The 19,969-nt window shown below is 39.5% G+C and overlaps 2 protein-coding genes across 2 annotated transcripts in view; both read right to left on the reverse strand.

The window, feature by feature from the left end:
* Window positions 1-2,886: 2,886 nt before the first annotated feature.
* Window positions 2,887-3,486, reverse strand: LOC310691607 (olfactory receptor 14A16-like; the record flags this gene model as incomplete). The annotated part of the gene is made up of 1 exon (XM_083471465.1): window positions 2,887-3,486. The coding sequence occupies one exon, from the start codon at window positions 3,484-3,486 to the stop codon at window positions 2,887-2,889; it is 600 nt and encodes a 199-aa protein (XP_083327591.1).
* A 6,411-nt stretch (window positions 3,487-9,897) lies between these two features.
* The window catches only part of LOC310691608 (olfactory receptor 14I1-like), a gene marked incomplete at both ends in the record, with an annotated part of 142,904 nt that continues 132,832 nt past the window's right edge, over window positions 9,898-19,969 (reverse strand). Inside the window, one exon of the mRNA XM_083471466.1 lies at window positions 9,898-10,614. Within this exon, the coding sequence (XP_083327592.1) occupies window positions 9,898-10,614 (717 nt within the window). The remainder of the gene's footprint in view (window positions 10,615-19,969) is intronic.

Below are 19,969 nucleotides of genomic sequence, written 5' to 3' on the forward strand. Positions count from 1 at the left end.
AAGTATACTGGCATAAGTCCCTCAACCTCAGCTCCAAAAGGCAGATTTCCATGAACCATGAAGCTGCCCACAGAAAACAACACTAGCAATTTCTAAATTTTCATTATATAAATAACTCACCATCTTCTTTCTAGACAATGCAATCACCAGATGCAGCTTCTTCATTTGCTGCTTCCAAGTGATGTCTATCTGTCTAGCTATCCGGGATGTTTTGAAGTTCTTCAGCTCTTCTTTGTTTTGAGACTCATGAAGATCTTTTTAAATGGATGATACAAATTTGTCACCCTGAGGCAGAGTTTTGTTAATCAGTTTATGTGAACCTTGAGCCTTGGTCCCAAGAGCCCCAAATAATTCCCCCAGATAAGCACACAGAGAAAAGTTAACTTACTTGCACTGTGCACTATTTCAAAGTTATCTACTCCTCACAATGTCTCTTTCTGTACTACAATAAAGATGTAAAGGCTCATTGGTAACTAGCGTAAGGATGGCCCTCTATTTGAATAGTTGTCAGAGGGCAGTGCTTTTATGTTCTCTATTTGATATATACTTACAATTACTGGGTGCCAAGATCCAGGTTTGGGGCAAGTATACACTTCAGTGAAAGAATCCTGGCAGAGATTTAAAGTCACAAAATATGCAGGAAAGTAAAGTATAGAAATATAGGCTCCTTGACCTTTAAAATATGCCCTTCAAAGTGAGTTCCAAAGTTTCATTTTCTCTCAGCATAGGAAAATACCACATTTTTGTAAGTTAAAAATTGGTTTCCATGTAAACTTTTCAAAGGTCAGGTTCACATGTTTTTCCACGCAGTAAAATCAGGCTTAGTTGCAAAGTGGTGAAAGTTATTGGTACAGAAACTCAATAGTTTATAGGAACTCAATAGAGGCTTGTTAGAGCCATGTGACTAAGCCATGTGATTCACCCATCACCCTATTTGCCTCTCTTCCTACACTGAGGGAAAGTTCCGTGCCTATAATGTAATGTATAGTTTCAGTTGTAGATAAATATAAAACGTTATTAAACCCATTTAGAGAATAGGTTGTCAATGGTAGAAATCCAAATGAATTTCCCCCCAAATTGTCTATGGGGGGGGTATTACTTGAAATACTTAGGTAGGCAATAAATGAAACACCAATTTAATAATTAAAGGCATTTATTTGCTAAACAAGAACAAAATGAAGCAAAGTATATAAATTCAGACAGCTTTGAGTTACTGGGAAATTTCCTCCAGAGCAGCAGCACATCATTTTACTCCTTCGGTCAAAGGCTGGCATTGGTATCTCTTTAAGCAGGGGCACTACTGGTCCTAATATACTATCTGAGTGTGAGAATATGGAAGACAGCCACATTCTTGTGGTCAACCAGGGAAAGGACCAATGACTTACATCAAAAGGTTGGCAAGCTGCCATCTCCACTGTCAGTCTAATATGCACTTATCCCTAGCATGTCCATGATCTTGCTAACCCATAAATCAATGACAAATCTTGGCAATCAGCCCAGATTGACCCCATGTACTGATAAGATACACCACCAAAATCATGCCAGTTATCTCTATAGTCCAAAAATAAGCTCGCATTCCATTATATGACGTCTACCACATATAGTTAATTCCTCAAAACATGCAGCTTAAAATGTCAAAAAATTGCAGTGGCTGTCCATTAGCTAAGCAGGTTCAAGTTTTATACATGTCCTACATAAGACCCCAGAGGTGTAATATGTTCAAATGCCACTTTTTCCACGTGATCACAACATGCCTTGAATATTTTACAATACACCTACATCACCCTTTTGTTTTGATGATCAATGGGGCAGTGCGAACTGTCATGAGTTACTTGGACTTGGACTTGCCTGTGTACTAAGAATGCCAGAGGAAGCTGTTCTTCATATTTCATCTTTAGAGGGAAAACACCATGTATTATTATTATTATTATTATTATTATTATTATTATTATTATTAAATAATTTCAATTATAAAGAAATAAAGTGATACAGAGAAAAAAGGGGGAAGTGATGGAGAGAAGAACAAAGATATGTATAAGAAAAATACACAGAGGTACCTTGGTTTAAGAACAATTAAGTTTATGAACAACTTGGATTAAGAATGCGGCAAACCCGGAAGTACTTAGGTGTCTTGCTTTCTGAACTTTGCCTTGGAAGCAGAACATGTTCCGTTTCCTGTTGAGTGTGTTCCATTTGTAAATCGAGTCCCCCGCTGATATGGGAAAGCACACCTTGGTTTAAGAACACTTTGGTTTAAGAACAGACTTCTGGGACAGATTAAATTCATAAACCAAGATACCACTGCATATAGAAAAATGCAATGTACTTTACTCCCATGCATTCTTATATAAATAACCTCCTACATTCTGTATAAATTCATTCCAAATATTGTCATATTTATCCAAAAAAAGTCTAAGTCTGTAAACAGTCCGTTCACAAGTTGTGAATGTTGTTATATTGTCGATCCATTGATTAAAGGGTCTCATATATTTATTCTTCCAATTCATGTATGATGTATGATTTCTGTGATGGTGACCCAAGTATGGAATCACTTCCAAAAATGGGTACTCTTAGCACCAACATACCATTCTTTTTTTTTTAAAAAAAACCAAGGTTAGAACTTTATTGTTTTCTCAGGCATTTTTTGTTATGATATTTCTAACCAGGTTGAATGTCTTTATTCCTCTTCATTTCATTGTATTGTTGATCTGTTATTTCTCAATGTATTTGTCATTTTACATTTATCTCAATACCCTCCTAAATTACTGATTTATGTTTAATGGAAGGGATGGATAAAATATAATTGCATTTAAAAAAACAAACAAACCACAAAACATGGTGCACCATTGCTTAGATAAAGGCTAAGACCTGTGGGTACACACACAGTTAAAGAAGAAAACTGGATGATGTGTTTTGACTAAAACCTAATAGCTTTGACAAGGCAGCCTTGATCTCCTTGTTTCGCATACTATAAATCACTGGATTCAACATGGGTGGCACCATAGAATATACCACAGTAAATACCAGATCCTGATCAGAAGGGGTGTTAGATGTAGGCCTCAGGTAGGCAAAGAATCCAGTAAATAATAATGTGGAGATAACAATGAGGTGAGGAATGCAAGTTGAGTAAGCCTTTTGCCTTCCCTGCGCAGAGGGAATTTTCAACACTGCATAGAAAATCTGCACATAAGTTACTATGATGAAGGTAAAACAGCTTAGCCCTATGATAATGCTCAACATAACAGCTCCAATTTCAATTAGGTATAAATCTGAGCACGCAAGCTTCAGTAATTGTGGAATTTCACAGAAGAACTGATTGACAACATTGGAGCAAAATGGGGTTGCAAAGGTGCAGCTGGTGTGTAGTACTGCATGGAGAAGACCACTAGTCCATACACATGCCAGCATTTGTATGCAGGCTTGCTTGTTCATCACCATCTCATAGTGCAATGGATTGCAGATGGCAACATACCGATCATAAGCCATGAGTGTAAGAAGGGAGAAATCAGATGATAAAAAAAAGAAAAAGAAGAGTACTTGAGCAACACATCCAGAATAAGAAATGTGTCTAGTATTTAAGATAGAATTGGCTATGGATTTGGGGATAATAACTGAAATAGAACCAATGTCCTGCATGGCCAAGTTCATCAGAAAGAAGTACATGGGAGTGTGAAGGTGATGGTCAATAGCTATTGTGCAAATGATGAGAAGATTCCCTGATATAATTGCCATGTACAACACCAAGAAACCAATAAAGTGTAGAATCTGCAGTTCCCGAATCTCAGAAAATTCCAGGAGAAGAAATTCAGTCACTGAGGTGGTGTTCCATTGTTTGCCCTCAACAGTCTGTTGCATAATTTCTGCAGAAGAAAACACAGTGGAAATTACAACACTTATGATCTACTCTGCTAACAATGTCAGTTTCAGTTTCAATAATTCAAATTATGATGATTTTGCTTCCAGCCTTCTCACTCTGTTTTGTTTTGTGCTTCAGGTCAGAGGAAGAAGAAGAAGAAGAAGAAGAAGAAGAAGAAGAAGAAGAAGAAGAAGAAGAAGAATGTCAGATTAGCCTTAACCAGGGCCAGGGCCTTTTCAACACTGGCTCTGGCCTGGTTGAATGCTCTGTCTCATGAGACCAGGGCCCTGTGGGATCTGATTTCTTTCCGCAGGACCTGTAAGACAGAGTTGTTCCGCCTGGCCTTTGGCTTGGAACCAGCCTGATCCCCCCCTTCCTTTTCCTTCTGTGATAGAACCCCTATTTGGGGACTTCCCTGGCTTTTCTGGCCCACATAGAACCAGTCTGGATAGTTGGCCTTCATGAAGATTTGACATTTTCTCCCCCCAAACAATTTTTGATCTGGGCTTCCACTGAAATGAGGCTGCATTTTAAGTAGTATTTTAATCTTGTTTTTAAGTTGTATTTTAATCAATTGTTTTTATACCTGATGTTAGCTGCCCTGAGCCCAGTCTTGGCCGGGTATAAATAAAATTAAAGAAAGACAGAAAGACAAAAAGAAGGCGAAGAAGAAGAAGAAGAAGAAGAAGAAGAAGAAGAAGAAGAAGAAGAAGAAGAAGAAGAAGTTGAGCTACCAAGGTCAAGACTGGTGTCTCATTTTATAAACACTCATACTACAGCGGCAGCAGCTACTGCCTCTAATATTTCAAACAATAGATTATTAGGAGCACCATATGCAAAGGACTTTCTTTCTTTTATCTAGACTTTATTCATTTATTCAAACACATGTAGTAGAAATATGATTTATTTAGACACTGGAAAAGGGAAGCATTAAAGAGAAGAACAGATCAAAAAAACAATAAATTATTACAGTACATAAATCGGATTCTCCTAAATTAAGGGTTCGCATTGTGTACCGGCCTCGGGACGCTCCCTTCCACCTGTTTTTGCCTACCTCTTAGCAATCGTCACAACTTTGTAAGGTTTGGCGGTTAGGCATTGGCTTAGTGAGATGCAGGGGAGGTGCAGCCATCACCTGCCCCTCCAGGTACAAGGGTTAGAAGAATTCACGGGTCTGGATCTCATCCAAAGTCCGCTTGAGGGGCTAAGGCCATGCAAGGACCACAGGAACCCCGGCGTGAGCTTCAGGTGGTTGCCATCAATAGAGCTCCCTCTTTTGGTGGTTTACCCTTCCAGACTCCCTGCAAGGCGGGCAGGAGTCAGATGTAGTGTTGCCAGTGCCTAAGCCAATACCACTCACATTCTGTATTCAATAAAGTTGTGGCCTAAATTTGCCCATTAACATTTAAACTAAAATATTTGTGTCGATGTATCCTTATTATTATTTTTTTTGGGGGGGGGCTATTCCGGGGCCTTGGTGCACAAGCAGTAAATGCATCAGGGAAAGAAAATTGAATCAAATTGTTCATCCTTAGTTTTATAATAAGAATATTATCATCATATGTCCAGTCTACGTAAGGAGAGCTGGACAACAATTATTCATCTAGCAATAGTTTTGGACAAGAAAGTTCTAAGGTTTTTCATCCAAAAGTGATTCCATTCACTTCAGTGGAGGGAACTAATCAACTTATCCAAGTGATAAAAATACACATTGTCTTCATTCTCAGAATATGCTTGTTGGGGGAAATCCACTGAATCAAAATGAATAGAGTATATGTATACTGTAAAGCACTGATGGGCGCAAAACAACAGAAATAGTAATAAAATTGATTGCGGAATGCCTTCCCTTCTCATGTTGGGCTTTAGACTGCAGTCAAAAATGTGTTTTTGTGCCTAGACTTCTGATAATCCTGTGACTGGATCCATTTGTTTTGTTGTTGATAATGTTTTAATATATTACTTGTTTTATATTGTTTGTTATTATGTTTATTATATTGTACCCAACTATAGATTTATTCTTGTTGAAGTGTGCATTATGAAATATTTAAATAAAATAAAGCTGGTTTTATTTGCACCCATTGTACCCATCATACACTATCACTAACCTTAGTGTCATTACAGTAAAGTAAAACTCAAGAACTTGGAAAACTTGAAACTTGAAACATTGATAGATAAGTTCTTTTCCCTTTCTGACAGGTGTTTCCAGTTGAACTGGGAAAGAAAACAGCAAGCAGCCTTAACTGAAACATTTCTGCAACATTTCTAAGTCCTCTGAAAATATCCCAGCATCTAGACAGACAGCTGAGATACACTGAAAAGCTAAGATGCATTCCCGTCTACAGCAGTAACATTAGTGACACAAAGAGGGATGAAACAAAAAAGCACTTGGGAAAGAAAAAAGAGAAGATATTTAAAGGAGGTGATTGGTGTGCAGAAAGGTTGTACTGTTTCACATGACATATCAACATGTTCAAAGAGCTCTTCATCCAGGAAGCAACCCCTATATGCACAACATTCACATAGCAGCAATAACATATCACCTTGAAGGAAATTGTGCTAGTATACAAAGTACTGGGAAGGAGCTGTCACTTAGTAGGAGAACAAAGGGACATCGGTTCAAACCATTGGTGCATCTAGCTCAATGTCATCCACATTGATTGGCAGTGGCTCTGCAGGATTTCAGATAGAACTCCTTGTTAACATTTAACCAGGAATCTTCTGCATGATCTTCAATCCCAGAGATCTCTATTTAAATGTTCAAGTAACAGATGATGGTTAAGGTGTCTGCTGAAAGTCAAGACCCTAAGAAGATGCTGATACTCAGAGTAGACAAAATTGGACTGGATGGAATGACTTAAAGTAAGGCAGCTTCATTTGTCCACTGCACACACAGAAACCAACACTGATTAGAGAACCATTTAGATGTGAGGCTGGCCCACATGGAACACATTAACAACCTTCTAAAGCCTTTGCATGCTTAGGATTGTGTTTAAATGGGCTCTTGTGCAGAGAAGAAGAAGAAGAAGAAGAAGAAGAAGAAGAAGAAGAAGAAGAAGAAGAAGAAGAAGAAATAATAATACACTAGGGGTTTGGGGAGGAGGAATACACATCATACATAATGCTAGTAGCATGAACAACACTCACTGTGTACATAATTAATAATACATGGTAATACCCACACAGAAGCATCAAATATGGTGCTCATTTTTAGACCGTCTGCATAGTTGGAGTGATCCATGTTATAAGTAACTTGCAGGCATTGTGACAAATGTTCAAAGCCTCCCTGTCACAAGAACACCTCTATCTCTAGAGTTAGATATATAAATAACTTACAATTCTTTTTCTTTGCGGATTTCTTCTAGCACCAGATGCAGAATCTTCTCTCAGATTTTAGAGCACTGTGCCACTAACCAGTCATGACAACGAACAATTCTTTCTATGGTGGCAGTAACTAATTTATAAATGTTTTGTATTGCTGGAGACATATTCTCAAGAGTTCAGTTGAACAGCTCTAGAGACATGTAGTGGAAAAAATAATTTTGTGGTCTGTAGTTCTGCCTATATGATTTGCAGAGATTGGCTCTATGTAGGGGCATTAGAATAACAGAACTTGTGAGTGGTTGTCCCCCCACATATATGATGACAATTTTACATGTTCTAATATGAAATGTAGGAACATGTTTGATGATATGATGCATAGAAGTCTGAGTATTGTAGTGTTTCTCCCTTGAAACACTGAGCGTTTGTAGGTCAGTAGGCAGTAGCATCTTTCTAGAGGTGATGTTGCTCTTAGTGGGATGGGGTAAGGTGGTACCAGTGAGAACGGGGAAGCTTGGAGTTGGTGGTAGTGGTCTCACAGGTTCACACTTCTGTGGCTGCCCCTGCCCTGGAGTTCCAGAACCTTGCCACCACCTCTTCTTGCCACAACCTACCAGTGATGTAATTAAGGTAAACAAAGAAAGGATTATGAGGGATAAATGGATAATTTGGGGGAAGCCAATATCTCCTCCCATTTCCCTCCCTGGTTTCTGATATTGGGATCTCATATATGATCAAACTTCTCTGTTTCCTATCCAGCTACCTTGTTCCTCAGATCAGGAAAGCATAAGGTGAACAGTTTAAAATCTAAGGAGGTGCTATGAATATGACCATTAATAGTAGCGGAAGACAGAACATGTGAAACCTTAAAGTGGGTATTTCTGAGTAAAATTACCCTTCCCTATGACCCATGTTTTTTTTCAGCAGAGAAGGGGCAATAAGAGAAAGCAGGCATCTCTTTGTGTTTTCAGTGATTAGAAAAGAATGAGAGAGTTGTATGATATATTTTTCTTGGGAGAGGACAAAAGGAGCTTTTTAAAAAAATTCCCATTTGGTGATGGGCTATTCCAAAACAGAATATCAAGCTCTAACTATATTTGTAACATGGGGGGATATTCAGTAATCCATTTATTTTCATTGGTGACATAAATGCCACTTCCAAGAGAGTGAGTTAGATTGAGACAATGGTGCAGTGAGAAAGTGCTGCAATCTGGTTCAATTTGCTACATCTTCATCACCATCAAAAAGTTCCATGCCTGTAATGTTATTTATCTTTTAAGCTGTAGATTGGTTATCAAAAGTAGTAATCCATATGAATTTCTTCTCAGATTGGCTCATGTGTGTGCATGCAAACATTATTGCCTTCCTAGAAATGTTTACTAGAGGGAAGTGTGCAGATTTGAAGATCTTCCAAAGTTGGATTGGAAATGCAATAGGCAGAGTATCAGAATGAAGAACTGAGTTCAAATTCCCCTCAGCCTCCCCCTGCCCCCAAATACATACACTGTGGTTGTATTTGAAGCTGTTGCATTAGAAATGCATTAGGGGATATGATACTGTGCATTGTCATTCAGTGTAATGTGCAAAGATATGATACTGTCAGGCATCGGAGGATCCAACCCCCACGGTAGTTTGCCTAGAACGAATAAGACAAGGAAGTTCTTACCATTTGCTTTTTATTCAATATTCACAGAGAGAAGCTTAGAAATGCAGCCTCTTGGAATAATGGCGTTGCGCCAGGTAAATCTCCACCCCCCCCTTCTCTCTTACTCATTCGTCAACAGCATCACCCCCCTTACAGTTGCTGCTTAAGGCCATCTGTCTCCAAGCCCTTTGCTCTCCTACTTGTAATGTTCTCCGGGTTCTGGGAGGTGGTGGGTCTGGAATGCATTCTACTGATAACGTGTCAGCCAGCTACTCTGGCTCTTCCTCCTCCTCTCCTTTTATTTCCCCTCATCTTCCTTTGAGCTGTGACATCCCTCAAACTCCTTTTGTAATTCAGAACTGTCTTCTTCTTCTTCTCTGGAAGGGTCAGTCTGAGGAGGCGGTCTCCACCATTCCTTCTCTGTCCAGTCCCTGACAGATACTGAGCTGGCAAATGTGGGACATTGTAAATCACTTGCAAGCAAGGTGGTGTACCACAAAAACATATATTTTAAAATCATAGGTTATATTTAAAAAATGTACATAACCATTATTATTTTTATAAAAAAATGATCATAAAAGCATCAAATGACATACATTCTGTATAGTATACAATATAAAATGGCCCAGTCACCCTTCAGAGAAAGCACTTTTAAAGATGTAAGACTTTGACTTCCTCCTGTTCATGTATTAAGACTGTCAAGAGGAAACCTGCCTTTGTCCTCCATCATTAAGACAAGAGCATCATGTGCATACAAAAGAGAGGGTCTTGTCTGGGGTGGTGCTCCAAATGTCGAATTCCTCCCCTCCAAGACAGGGAGCACCAACTAAGCACGAACACTGTATCATTTTTTTGGAGCAAGGTTAGCCCATTTTTAGATTGGGGTATTTTTAAACAGGTTGAATGGTTTTGTTCCTCTTAATTTTTATTGTATTGTTGGTTTGTTGTTTCATAACAACAGGAATATTGTCCTGAAGTCCATTTTGAATAAATAAAAAAGGGGGAAGGATAAAAATGTAATAAATTTATTAGAAATCATTGGCCATCACTGTTGAAATGAAGACTTAAACACATACAGTTAAAAAAGACTGGATGATGTACTTTGACTAAAACCTAATAGCTTTGACATGGCAGCCTTGATCTCTTTGTTTCTCATACTGTAAATCACTGGATTCAGCATGGGTGGAACCATTGAATATACCATAGTAAATACCAAATTCAGAACAGAGGTAGACCGCATGTAGGCAAAGAATCCAGTAAAGAATAACGCGAAGATGACAGTGAGGTGAGGAATGCAAGTTGAGTAAGCCTTTTGCCTTCCCTGCACAGAGGGAATTCTCAACACTGCATAGAAAATCTGCACATAAGTTACAACGATGAAGGTAAAACAGCCTAGCCCGATGAAAAAGCTCAGCATAACAGCTCCAATTTCAATTAGGTATAAATCTGAGCATGCAAGCTTCAGTAACTGTGGAATTTCACAGAAGAACTGATTGACAACATTGGAGCAAAATGGGGCTGCAAAGGTGCTGCTGGTGTGTAGCACTGCATGGAGAAAACCACTGATCCACACACAGGCCACCGCTTGTATGTAGGCTTGGTTATTCATCACCATCTCATAGTACAATGGATTGCAGATGGCAACATACCGATCATAAGCCATGAGTGTGAGAAGGAAGAAGTTGGATGATATAAAGAAGTTGAACAAAAGGATCTGATCTACACATCCAGAATAAGAAATTTGCCTAGTATTTAAGAGGGAATTGGCCATGGATTTGGGAACAATAACTGAAACTTGTCCAAGGTCCTGAATAGCCAAGTTCATCATAAAGAAATACATTGGTCTGTGCAAGTGGTGATCAGAAGCTACTGCAGAATATTATGAGAAGGTTCCCATTAAGCTTGCCAAGTACAATACTAGAAATATAATGAAGTGCAGAATCTGCAGTTCCCAAGTCTCTGAAAATTCGAGGAGCACAAAGTCAGACACTGTGGTGGTATTGAACATTTTTGCACTTTTTAGAAGGCCTGTAAAAGGAAGGAGGAAAATTAAAACTAAATAATTATGGCCAAGGTCCTTAAAAAACCCCAAAACATGTTCTTGTATTCACTGAAATCTCCTTGTTCACAGAATTTCACACACATGGGAACAGTAAAGCAATAATTGTCACCCTAGAAGACTAATACATTAGATTTGGCTGAATCCTGACCCAAATCAAGAAATTTAGACTTTGGTCCAGTTAGGCGGATTTGTTGGGCTTACAGATTGAGCAGTGGCTGCTGGGTTAGTGATGGAGGGTGCAATTCCGTTGATTGCAGGGTCTGCTTTGTTAGCCCGTTCTCCACAAGAAATCCTCCACTCTGATGAGTATGTTTCAATCATGAGTGTGTTTAATAAAAATAAATAAAAAAGGAGAAAGAGGCTGCATAGAGGCATGTCCAAGGCCATGACATGGGAACTGATATGTATGTGCACACACAACAGAAAATACTGCTCAACTCAGCTGGCCAAAAGCATTCTCCCAGATGCAGCAACGTGCAGCTGACAGGACAGGGTATCCACAAAAAGAGAAAAATGCTTGATAGAATTGCCATGTACAAATATGCAGATATGAATAATATGCAGATCCTGAACCTGTGAGAAATTGAGGAGCAGTAGCTGCCCGGGCCCAAGCTTCCAAGGCCCAAGGGCAAGTCCAAGCCCAAGCTGCTCCCAAGCAAAAAAACCCAGACATTTCCATTAAAATGTAAAAATCCACCTGGATGGCATGTTGCTCCCCAAAATGAGGACATGTCCAGGTTTTTCTGGACATATGGGAATACTACATCATGGGCTATGGGCTGCTTCCAACAAAATATTAAAATACAATAGTCTGTCAAACATTAAAAGCTTCCCTAAACAGGGCTACCTTCAGATGTCTTCTAAAAGTCTGGTAGTTGTTTTTCTCTTTGACATCTGGTGGGAGGGCATAGCACAGGGCGGGTGCCACTACCAAGAATGTCCTCTACCTGTTCCCTGTAACTTCTATAGCCATAGCTTCTTCACACACCCTTGTCATACAGTCAGGCAAAAGTCATTGTCACAGATCAGTGACACATTTCTAGCTTAGCAAAAATACCGAAGGAGGGCTCAGAACAAAGTGAGTGAAGAATGTGTCCAGGAGTAGGGTCATTGTATGGAGCAAGGCCATTGAGTGTGTGTCTTTATAATTAGACATAGCCTAAGAAGACTCCTGAGGGCTGAATAGAGAGGTTCAAAACTCTTGATGTAGAGATATCCAATGTCAACATGTGCAGCATTCTTCATTATCTACTGTACTGCTCCCAGTATAATTCTCTTAGGAACGTATTTCTGAGAGGAATTCTTTACAGAGTTTCCTTCTTGAATTGTAGGGAAAGAATTTGTTATTTGCTCGAGGTTGGGGATAAACACATTACAATCATACCTTGGATCCCGAATGTCTCAGAAGCCGAACATTCCATCTCCTGAACAATCGAAAATGAGAAGTGAGTGTTCTGATTTTTGAACTTTTTTTTGGAAGCCAAACGTCTGATGTGGCTTCCACTATTGTTTCCAGCGCACCTGTGCAATCGGAAACCAGTCAGAAGCTACACCTTGGTTTCCGAACGTTTCAGAATTCGAACAAACTTCCGGAACTGATTCCGTTCGAATTCCGAGATACGACTATACATATAAAGTTTATATGTCTGTCTTAGCAGCCCAATGTATTATACAAAAGTTCCCATGTTCTGTGGACTAGATATGCTAAAATGTATCCTAATACTATTGGATGCGGGTGGCGCTGTGGTTTAAACCACTGTGCCACTTGGACTTGCTGATCGGAAGGTTGGCGATTTGAGGCCCTGTGACGGGGTGAGCTCCCATTGTTCAGTCCCAGGTCCTGCCAACCTAGCAGTTCGAAAGCATGCAGTGCAAGTAGATAAATAGGTACAGCTCCGACGGGAAGGTAAACAGTGTTTCCATGCACCGCTCTGGCTTTGCTAGAAGCAGCTTAGTCATGCTGGCCACATGACCCAGAAAAACTGTCTGTGGAAGCGGACAAACACCGGCTCCCTCGGCCTGTAAAGCGAGATGAGCACCGCAAGCCCAGAGTCGTTTTCAACTGGACTTAACTGTCATGGGTCCCTTTACCTTTACCTTATCCTAATACTATTTGTAGTTCTATATTTTTGTGATAACCAATGGTTCTTAGCAAATAAATTGGACTAAAGAGCTATGAGCAGGGATAGATTTTGTTCCTTTCAGTGTCCTGACATTCTAAGATAAACAAACAGAGCCAGTTTTTCCTAATTACATTAGTAAAAAAATACAGACCAGAGAGTCACTTAATGTCCCTGCTACTGAGCTATGTTGGACTCCTGAGAGCAAATCTCTAGGAACACAAGATAGATATTAATAAACCTCCTTAGCATGTTGTCAATTTCATATTACCTTCATATACCAAAGTGATGGTGAACATTTGTACAGTTTCAGTGGTGACTAGATAGCTCTAACAGTGCTGAAGGAGAAGTGCATCTGAAGTTGAAAGAAATATCTGGAGGAGGAGGAGGAGGAGGAGGAGGAGGAGGGACTGTGATTCATTGATAGAGGACATGCTTTGCAGGCAGAGCCCCAAACTCAGAACCTTGCAACCTCCTGGAAATGCTGGGGAAGACACTTCTGTGAAATCTCAGAGAGCAGATGCCAACCAGTACAGACAATACTCGGGTGGATGTATTTGTGGTCTGACTCTTTATAAGGCAGGTTTCTTTTTAAAAAGGTAGGAATATATTCCATTAATAGTTTATTAATTGCTCAACTAATAAAAATAAGGTATACTGTATACTTCTCCCCTCCAGAAAGAAACACCTTGTTTTTTCGCAATTAATACAATATCTTTCCCCCTCATCACTCTGTATGCCCATGGCATACAGGCATATCTCAGAGTACTTATATGAGTTGTATGCCTGAACACGGGAATATTCTTATACCAACATGTGAATCTTGGCATACATTCAAGGTAATCTGTAATGTAACCACAGCAATTTGGAATAAGCTGGCTTTAAATTTACTTTCCTTTCTTTTTGTTAAATTCCATTTTCTTAAATGTAAAGAGATTACAAATTACCAATTAATATTTCAACACTTAAAAGAAGACAAGCAAAGAGAAGGAAGGAAGCATACGTAGGTCTGGAAAAAGAAAAGTTAAGTAAATGAGTAAATAATGAATTGTTTAAACTATTCATAAATAAATAACCAAGTGAGAAGACAAATCCTTACAAATTTAATAAATGTTAAAAAAAGAAAGACACAGCGGTTTTATAAATCATGCAGAATTCAGAACCACCTTAATTGAGGAAGACCACAACCATACCTTGCATTACATTCATTAAACTGGTGGTGAGGAACTGGTGGCCCTGCAGCTGTTGCTGGTCTCCAACTTTGGTCAGCTCCATTTCTTAAGTCAGGGATGAAGAGAGTTGTTGTCCAGCAACATCTAGAGGACAACCTGACTCTCTCTCTCTTTTTCTCATAAAAGGCAGAAGGGGTTGGGGAGAAGTATTGTAGCCTATCTTCCTTCACTTACTATTCCAAAATTTCTTGAACAATGTGTATTTGTTTTTTCTCTCCCCTATCTTACCCATAAGATTCAGGTCTGTTTGCTTAAAGTTGCAAATTCCAATAATTTGATATACAGTACCATCCTCTTAAGTGAGTCAATTCTCCCCCTCCACTGCCAATATATTGCAATGAGTAGCAAAGTGGCTAATATCATAGAGAACACAGACACTCTCTCTCTTTAGGAACCATTCCTTTCAAACACAACTAAAGTTGGAGCCTTCAAAAAGCTTTATTAAAGACTTATGCAGTGGCAGACCTATATTTTAGGGGTCCTGCTACTACATCTCATATTTTGATTAAAACTGCTCTACTGGATAATCTCACGTGTCAAAGTCACTGGTGTAGATAAATATTTCCTATGCCTTATAGTTTACAAAGTTATTGGGGGGATGAAAAATAGAGAGCTGTCATATACATGTGTGAATAAAGTCTCTTCTGGAGCCTCTCTGGGATTAGGGGCCCTGAAGCTGAAGCTTCATGAGTTTCATAGTAGATTTACACCTGGACCTATGACTCCCCCATCATGGTATTTGCTGGAATCAAAAATCTATGGCAAACAGACCTGATAAACCCTTAACACATGGAATATGTTATTACTGTGCCCACTCTGATAAGGATAGGAAAAGCTGCTTCCTTGTCAGGGTCTCAATTTCTTGGCATGGTCCACACACCTATTGCTATTACAGCCTCCTTGTTTCATGCAAAATATACTCTCGCTAAAGATGTAAGCAATTGTGTATAAGGTAGTGGTTGAGCTAATGGGTATTTCTATTCAGAGCAAACCCAGAGCAAACCCTGCTATCTCCTATTCTATCATCTTCTGCCACACCTTCCTTCCTTCCTTCCTTCCTTCCTTCCTGCCTTCCTGCCTTCCTGCCTTCCTCTCTTTCTTTCTTTCTTTCTTTCTTTCTTTCTTTCTTTCTTTCTTTCTTTCTTTCTTTCCCCCCTACTTTCTCCCTGTTTTCTTCTCCTTGCCAATGCCTGGCTGTCAGATTCAGAGCATGACAAATGTCTCAAAATAACAGCCATAAATTGGAATGAATTCTGCAGACATAAAAACAATCACAGTAATAACAAATTGAAATTTCCCAATCCAAGCAAGTGAAGCCTGTCTTCTTACAGCACTGTGCTATTATTTTAAAAGTTGACTGCTTCCTTCGACAGGCAGCCCACACTTTCATGAGGCAAAAACCATGGTGAACCAGTCCTTTGTATCAGAGTTCCTGCTCGAAGAGTTTTCAGAGGTTCGGGAAATGCAGATTTTTCACTTCCTTCTATTCCTGGTTTTGTACTTGGCTACAGTAACAGGGAACCTTCTCATCATCTCTGCAGTAGCTTTCGACCACCGACTGCACACCCCCATGTACTTCTTTCTGATGAACTTGGCCATACAGGACCTTGGATCTGTTTCAGTCATTGTTCCCAATTCCATGGCTAATTCCCTCATGAATACCAGACACATTTCTTACTCTGGGTGTGTTGCTCAAGTTCTCTTATTTGTCTTCTTTTTAGCATCCAACTTCTCTCTCCTGACCGTCATGGCATATGATCGGTATGTTGCCATTTGCAACCCATTACAATATGAGAAGCTGGTGAACAAGCAAGCCTGTGTCCACATGATTGCCTGTGTATGGATCACTGGTCTTCTCTGTGCTGTGTTACACACTGGATGCACCTTTGCAACCCCCTTCTGCTCCAGTGTTGTCAAACAGTTTTTCTGTGAAATCCCACAGTTGCTAAAGCTCTCCTGCTCTGGTTTGAACCTAAAAGAAATTGGAGCTATTGTGCTGAGTATTTTCATTGAATCAGGTTGCCTCTTCTTCATTGTTGTAACTTATGTCTATATTTTCAGTGCTGTGTTAAAAATGCCTTCTATTCAGGGAAGGCAAAAAGTCTTCTCAACTTGTCTTCCTCACCTCATTGTTATCTCCATGTTGTTATTAACTGGGTGGTTTGCTTACCTAAGTCCTATGTATAGTACCACATCACAGCAAGATTTGTCTTTTGCTGTGATATATTCTGTGGTTCCACCACTGCTGAACCCAGTGATCTACAGCATGCGAAACAAGGATATGAAAATTGCCATGTCAAAATTATTTGGATTGATCAAAACTTCTAAGAAAGAAATATTCCATTTTCTTCAGTAGGTGTGGATTCCCTTTCCAGAGCTACCACTCCCAGAGTGGTTTAACAATTGATCCCTCATCACAGGAAACTCCAATATTGATTATATAAGTTGCAATAGAGAAATTAGAAAATTTGCAGCTCCCGTTAGTATACTGGGTACAGGACAGGAGTCATTATATTATCTGAATGGAAGCTTCCCTCATCCTTGGCAGTAAATCTGTTTGTTTAAGATAGCAGAACCAGAACCACCTTCATACCCTCTAAACCCCTCATGAACTTGCTGTGAACAAAGTGTATTTAAGATATAGAAAAGGAGTTGATCTGAGCTCCAGACAAGTACTAACACTCCCAAATGTTACATTTGGACCATAAGCCTGAAGCTTTATGTTGCCTTGGGGCAAACCTGGAGGCATGGAAATTTTGTCTCCCACTTTTTGATCAGAGCACCTTTGCAGAAGTAGCTGTATTCCGCTACCCACACCACTGGGCCCAGAAGGTGTAATTTCTGACACTTGTTATTTTTTGCAGCAGTACAGACATTTTATTTCTTACTTTAGCATTATGAGTGAGTTAGAATATTAATAATTATGCTGCCCTGCACAACATTAACATGGTATCCTTTTCCTTATGATTGCACTAAAAATGAGCTTTGTTTTAGTCTTGTCTAGACCTTTATCATTCGGTTATACACAGAATGTCCCTATTTTCTGAGGAATGTTGGATGGTATGCTATTGACATTCAATGAATGTTATGTTATATGCTATGTTCACTGGTTCAATAGAAGTAAAGTTTTCCAGTACCTACTAAAAGTGAACCAGAAAGTATATTCATGTAAATCTTGTAAACATGTTTTTCCCCCTCCCCCCAGAAGTAGAAACTATGGCCCCTGAAAGTTGATTCACTACTCTATAATTTTCAAAATAACGGTTATTAATCTTAATTTTAGAAGAATCAGCATACAATTTTTTCCCAGATTAGAAGCACATGTGATTAGATTCTGAACCTGGTTCTCTCCTGACGTCCCAGTGTGCCAATCAGAGTGGGATTAGGTCCACTGGGAGGCATGGCTATATCCTCTTCTTTCATCACTTTCAAGTAGAACATATTTCTCCACAGTTTCTGTGTTGATGTGATTCTTATGTGAATGTTTGGTTGTGTGCCAACTGCAGGGACCATTGTAGCAGGGAGGAGATCTGAGAATGTCAGTGTGTGGCTGTGGACTGGGGAAACTCAAGTGGCTCTTGGTGCTGCTTTTATTGCTGCTCCTACTCCCTTCTCTTGCATCCAAAGACATGAAAGGCAACTGTAGTTATGATAGAAGCATCCAAGATAAATTATACAATCCAGGAGAAGTTATAATAGGTGGAATCTTCTCTCTAATATATACTATTTCTGAATCATTCAGCTTGAAAATAAAACCAGAAAGGCATCGTACAACTTATAAGTAAGTTATTTTTTAACTAAAAAGTAGTAGCAGAAAATGTATTCACCATATAATGATTAGGGACATAATCTGCTGCATAAGACCAGAGCAGAGTATAGGAAGCTACTAATACCGAGTCAAAGCATTGGTCTATCTAGCTCAGTTCTATCTCTGCTCCTTGGTAGTAGTTGCCCTGTGTCTCAGGAATGAGTCCTTCCCAGACCTTCATGGAGATATCGAGGATTGCATTGAAGACTTTGTGCATGCAAAGTATATGTTCTTCTATCATACTCTTGTATGAGACAACATTCCAAAAAGTAGTCCCCTCCCATCTTAGCCTGCTTCTACAAAAATGGGGAAGTTGAATTTCTATTTGTAGAGGATTTTTCAGGCATCAGGGGGCTTGACTGATGAATTATTATTTTTTACAGTTCAAGGATCCCCGTCGAGCATTCATCAACATTAGCATTCTTGCTTTCTTGTGTTAGTTTTTTAAGCACAAGTGACACAAACTAGCTAATAGATCAGTTATTGGTGGAATGATATATCTTCTATTTCCCCTCAACCAGTTGCCCAGCTTCTCTGTTAACTGTACAGATGCCTTCAGATAAAACATACTACTGAGTTTTCTACTACTCAAATGGGCAACCCTACAACCTCATATATAATTCTTTTGTCATTTGAGTGGGGATCAGGTGTTCAGCAACCTTTCAGGGTGTAAGATTAGTGCAAATAATCTCTGGTAGAAGGCCTTATAACTCACTGTCAATCTCATTGCAGTCCAGTGCTTAAAAATTATCAGCCAGTGCTCTCGCTGATTTTTGCCATTCGTGAGATCAATAAGAACCCCAAACTCTTGTCTAATGTCTCTCTGGGTTTCAACATCTATGACAACCTGTTTGATGCACGCAGCACATATGAGAGCTTGCTGGACCTACTGTTCACACAACAAATGAATGGAATTAATAATAATAATATGAATGAGGATGTGTTGTCTGTCATTGGAGGTCTCACTGTAGAAGATGCCAACCAACTGGCCACCATCTTGGATCAATACAAGATTCCTCAGGTATGTATGTGATCATATACAAACTGGGGGCAAGGATCAATAGATCTCTTATCTGTCACTTAGCACTCTCATTGTAGAAGATGTAAAGCAGATTTCACCATTTTGAATCTGTACAAGATCCCACAGGTATTTGTAAGCATATATTTTCAGTGATTTGTAATTAACCCCCCCCCCATACACTGACAAACTGGAACGTGTCCAGAGGAGGGCAACCAAAATGGTCAGAGGCCTGGAAATGATGCCTTATGAGGAACGGCTAAGGGAGCTGGGCATGTTTAGCCTGGAGAAGAGGAGCTTAAGGGGTGATATGATAGCCATGTTCAAATATATAAAAGGATGTCATATAGAGGAGGGAGAAAGGTTGTTTTCTGCTGCTCCAGAGAAGCGGACACGGAGCAATGGATCCAAACTACAAGAAGATTCCACCTAAACATTAGGAAGAACTTCCTGACAGTAAGAACTGTTCGACAGTGGGATTTGCTGCCAAGGAGTGTGGTGGAGTCTCCTTCTTTGGAGGTCTTTAAGCAGAGGCTTGACAACCATATGTCAGGAGTGCTCTGATGGTGTTTCCTGCTTGGCAGGGGGTTGGACTCGATGGCCCTTGTGGTCTATTCCAACTCTATGATTCTATGATTCTATGATTCTATGATTCTACATACACCATGGAGGTTCTGAATTTATTTATTTTTACTGAATCAATCAGGTTTGGTTATGAACATTACAGCTAATCTGCCACACTCTCATTTAAACAATATGTATTGTAAAAGTTGTACTATTAGATGAATTATTTTAATCATGTTGAAAGGAAGAATAGGGCCATGCTGTAGTTTGGCCCAACCCACTGCTATTTATGTACTGGATGGTAGCAACTGGAACATCCAAGTTTCCCAATTCTGGGAGATCCTTC

Source organism: Podarcis liolepis, assembly GCF_965112155.1.
Source record: "Podarcis liolepis genome assembly, chromosome: 13".
Taxonomy (NCBI): domain Eukaryota; kingdom Metazoa; phylum Chordata; class Lepidosauria; order Squamata; family Lacertidae; genus Podarcis; species Podarcis liolepis.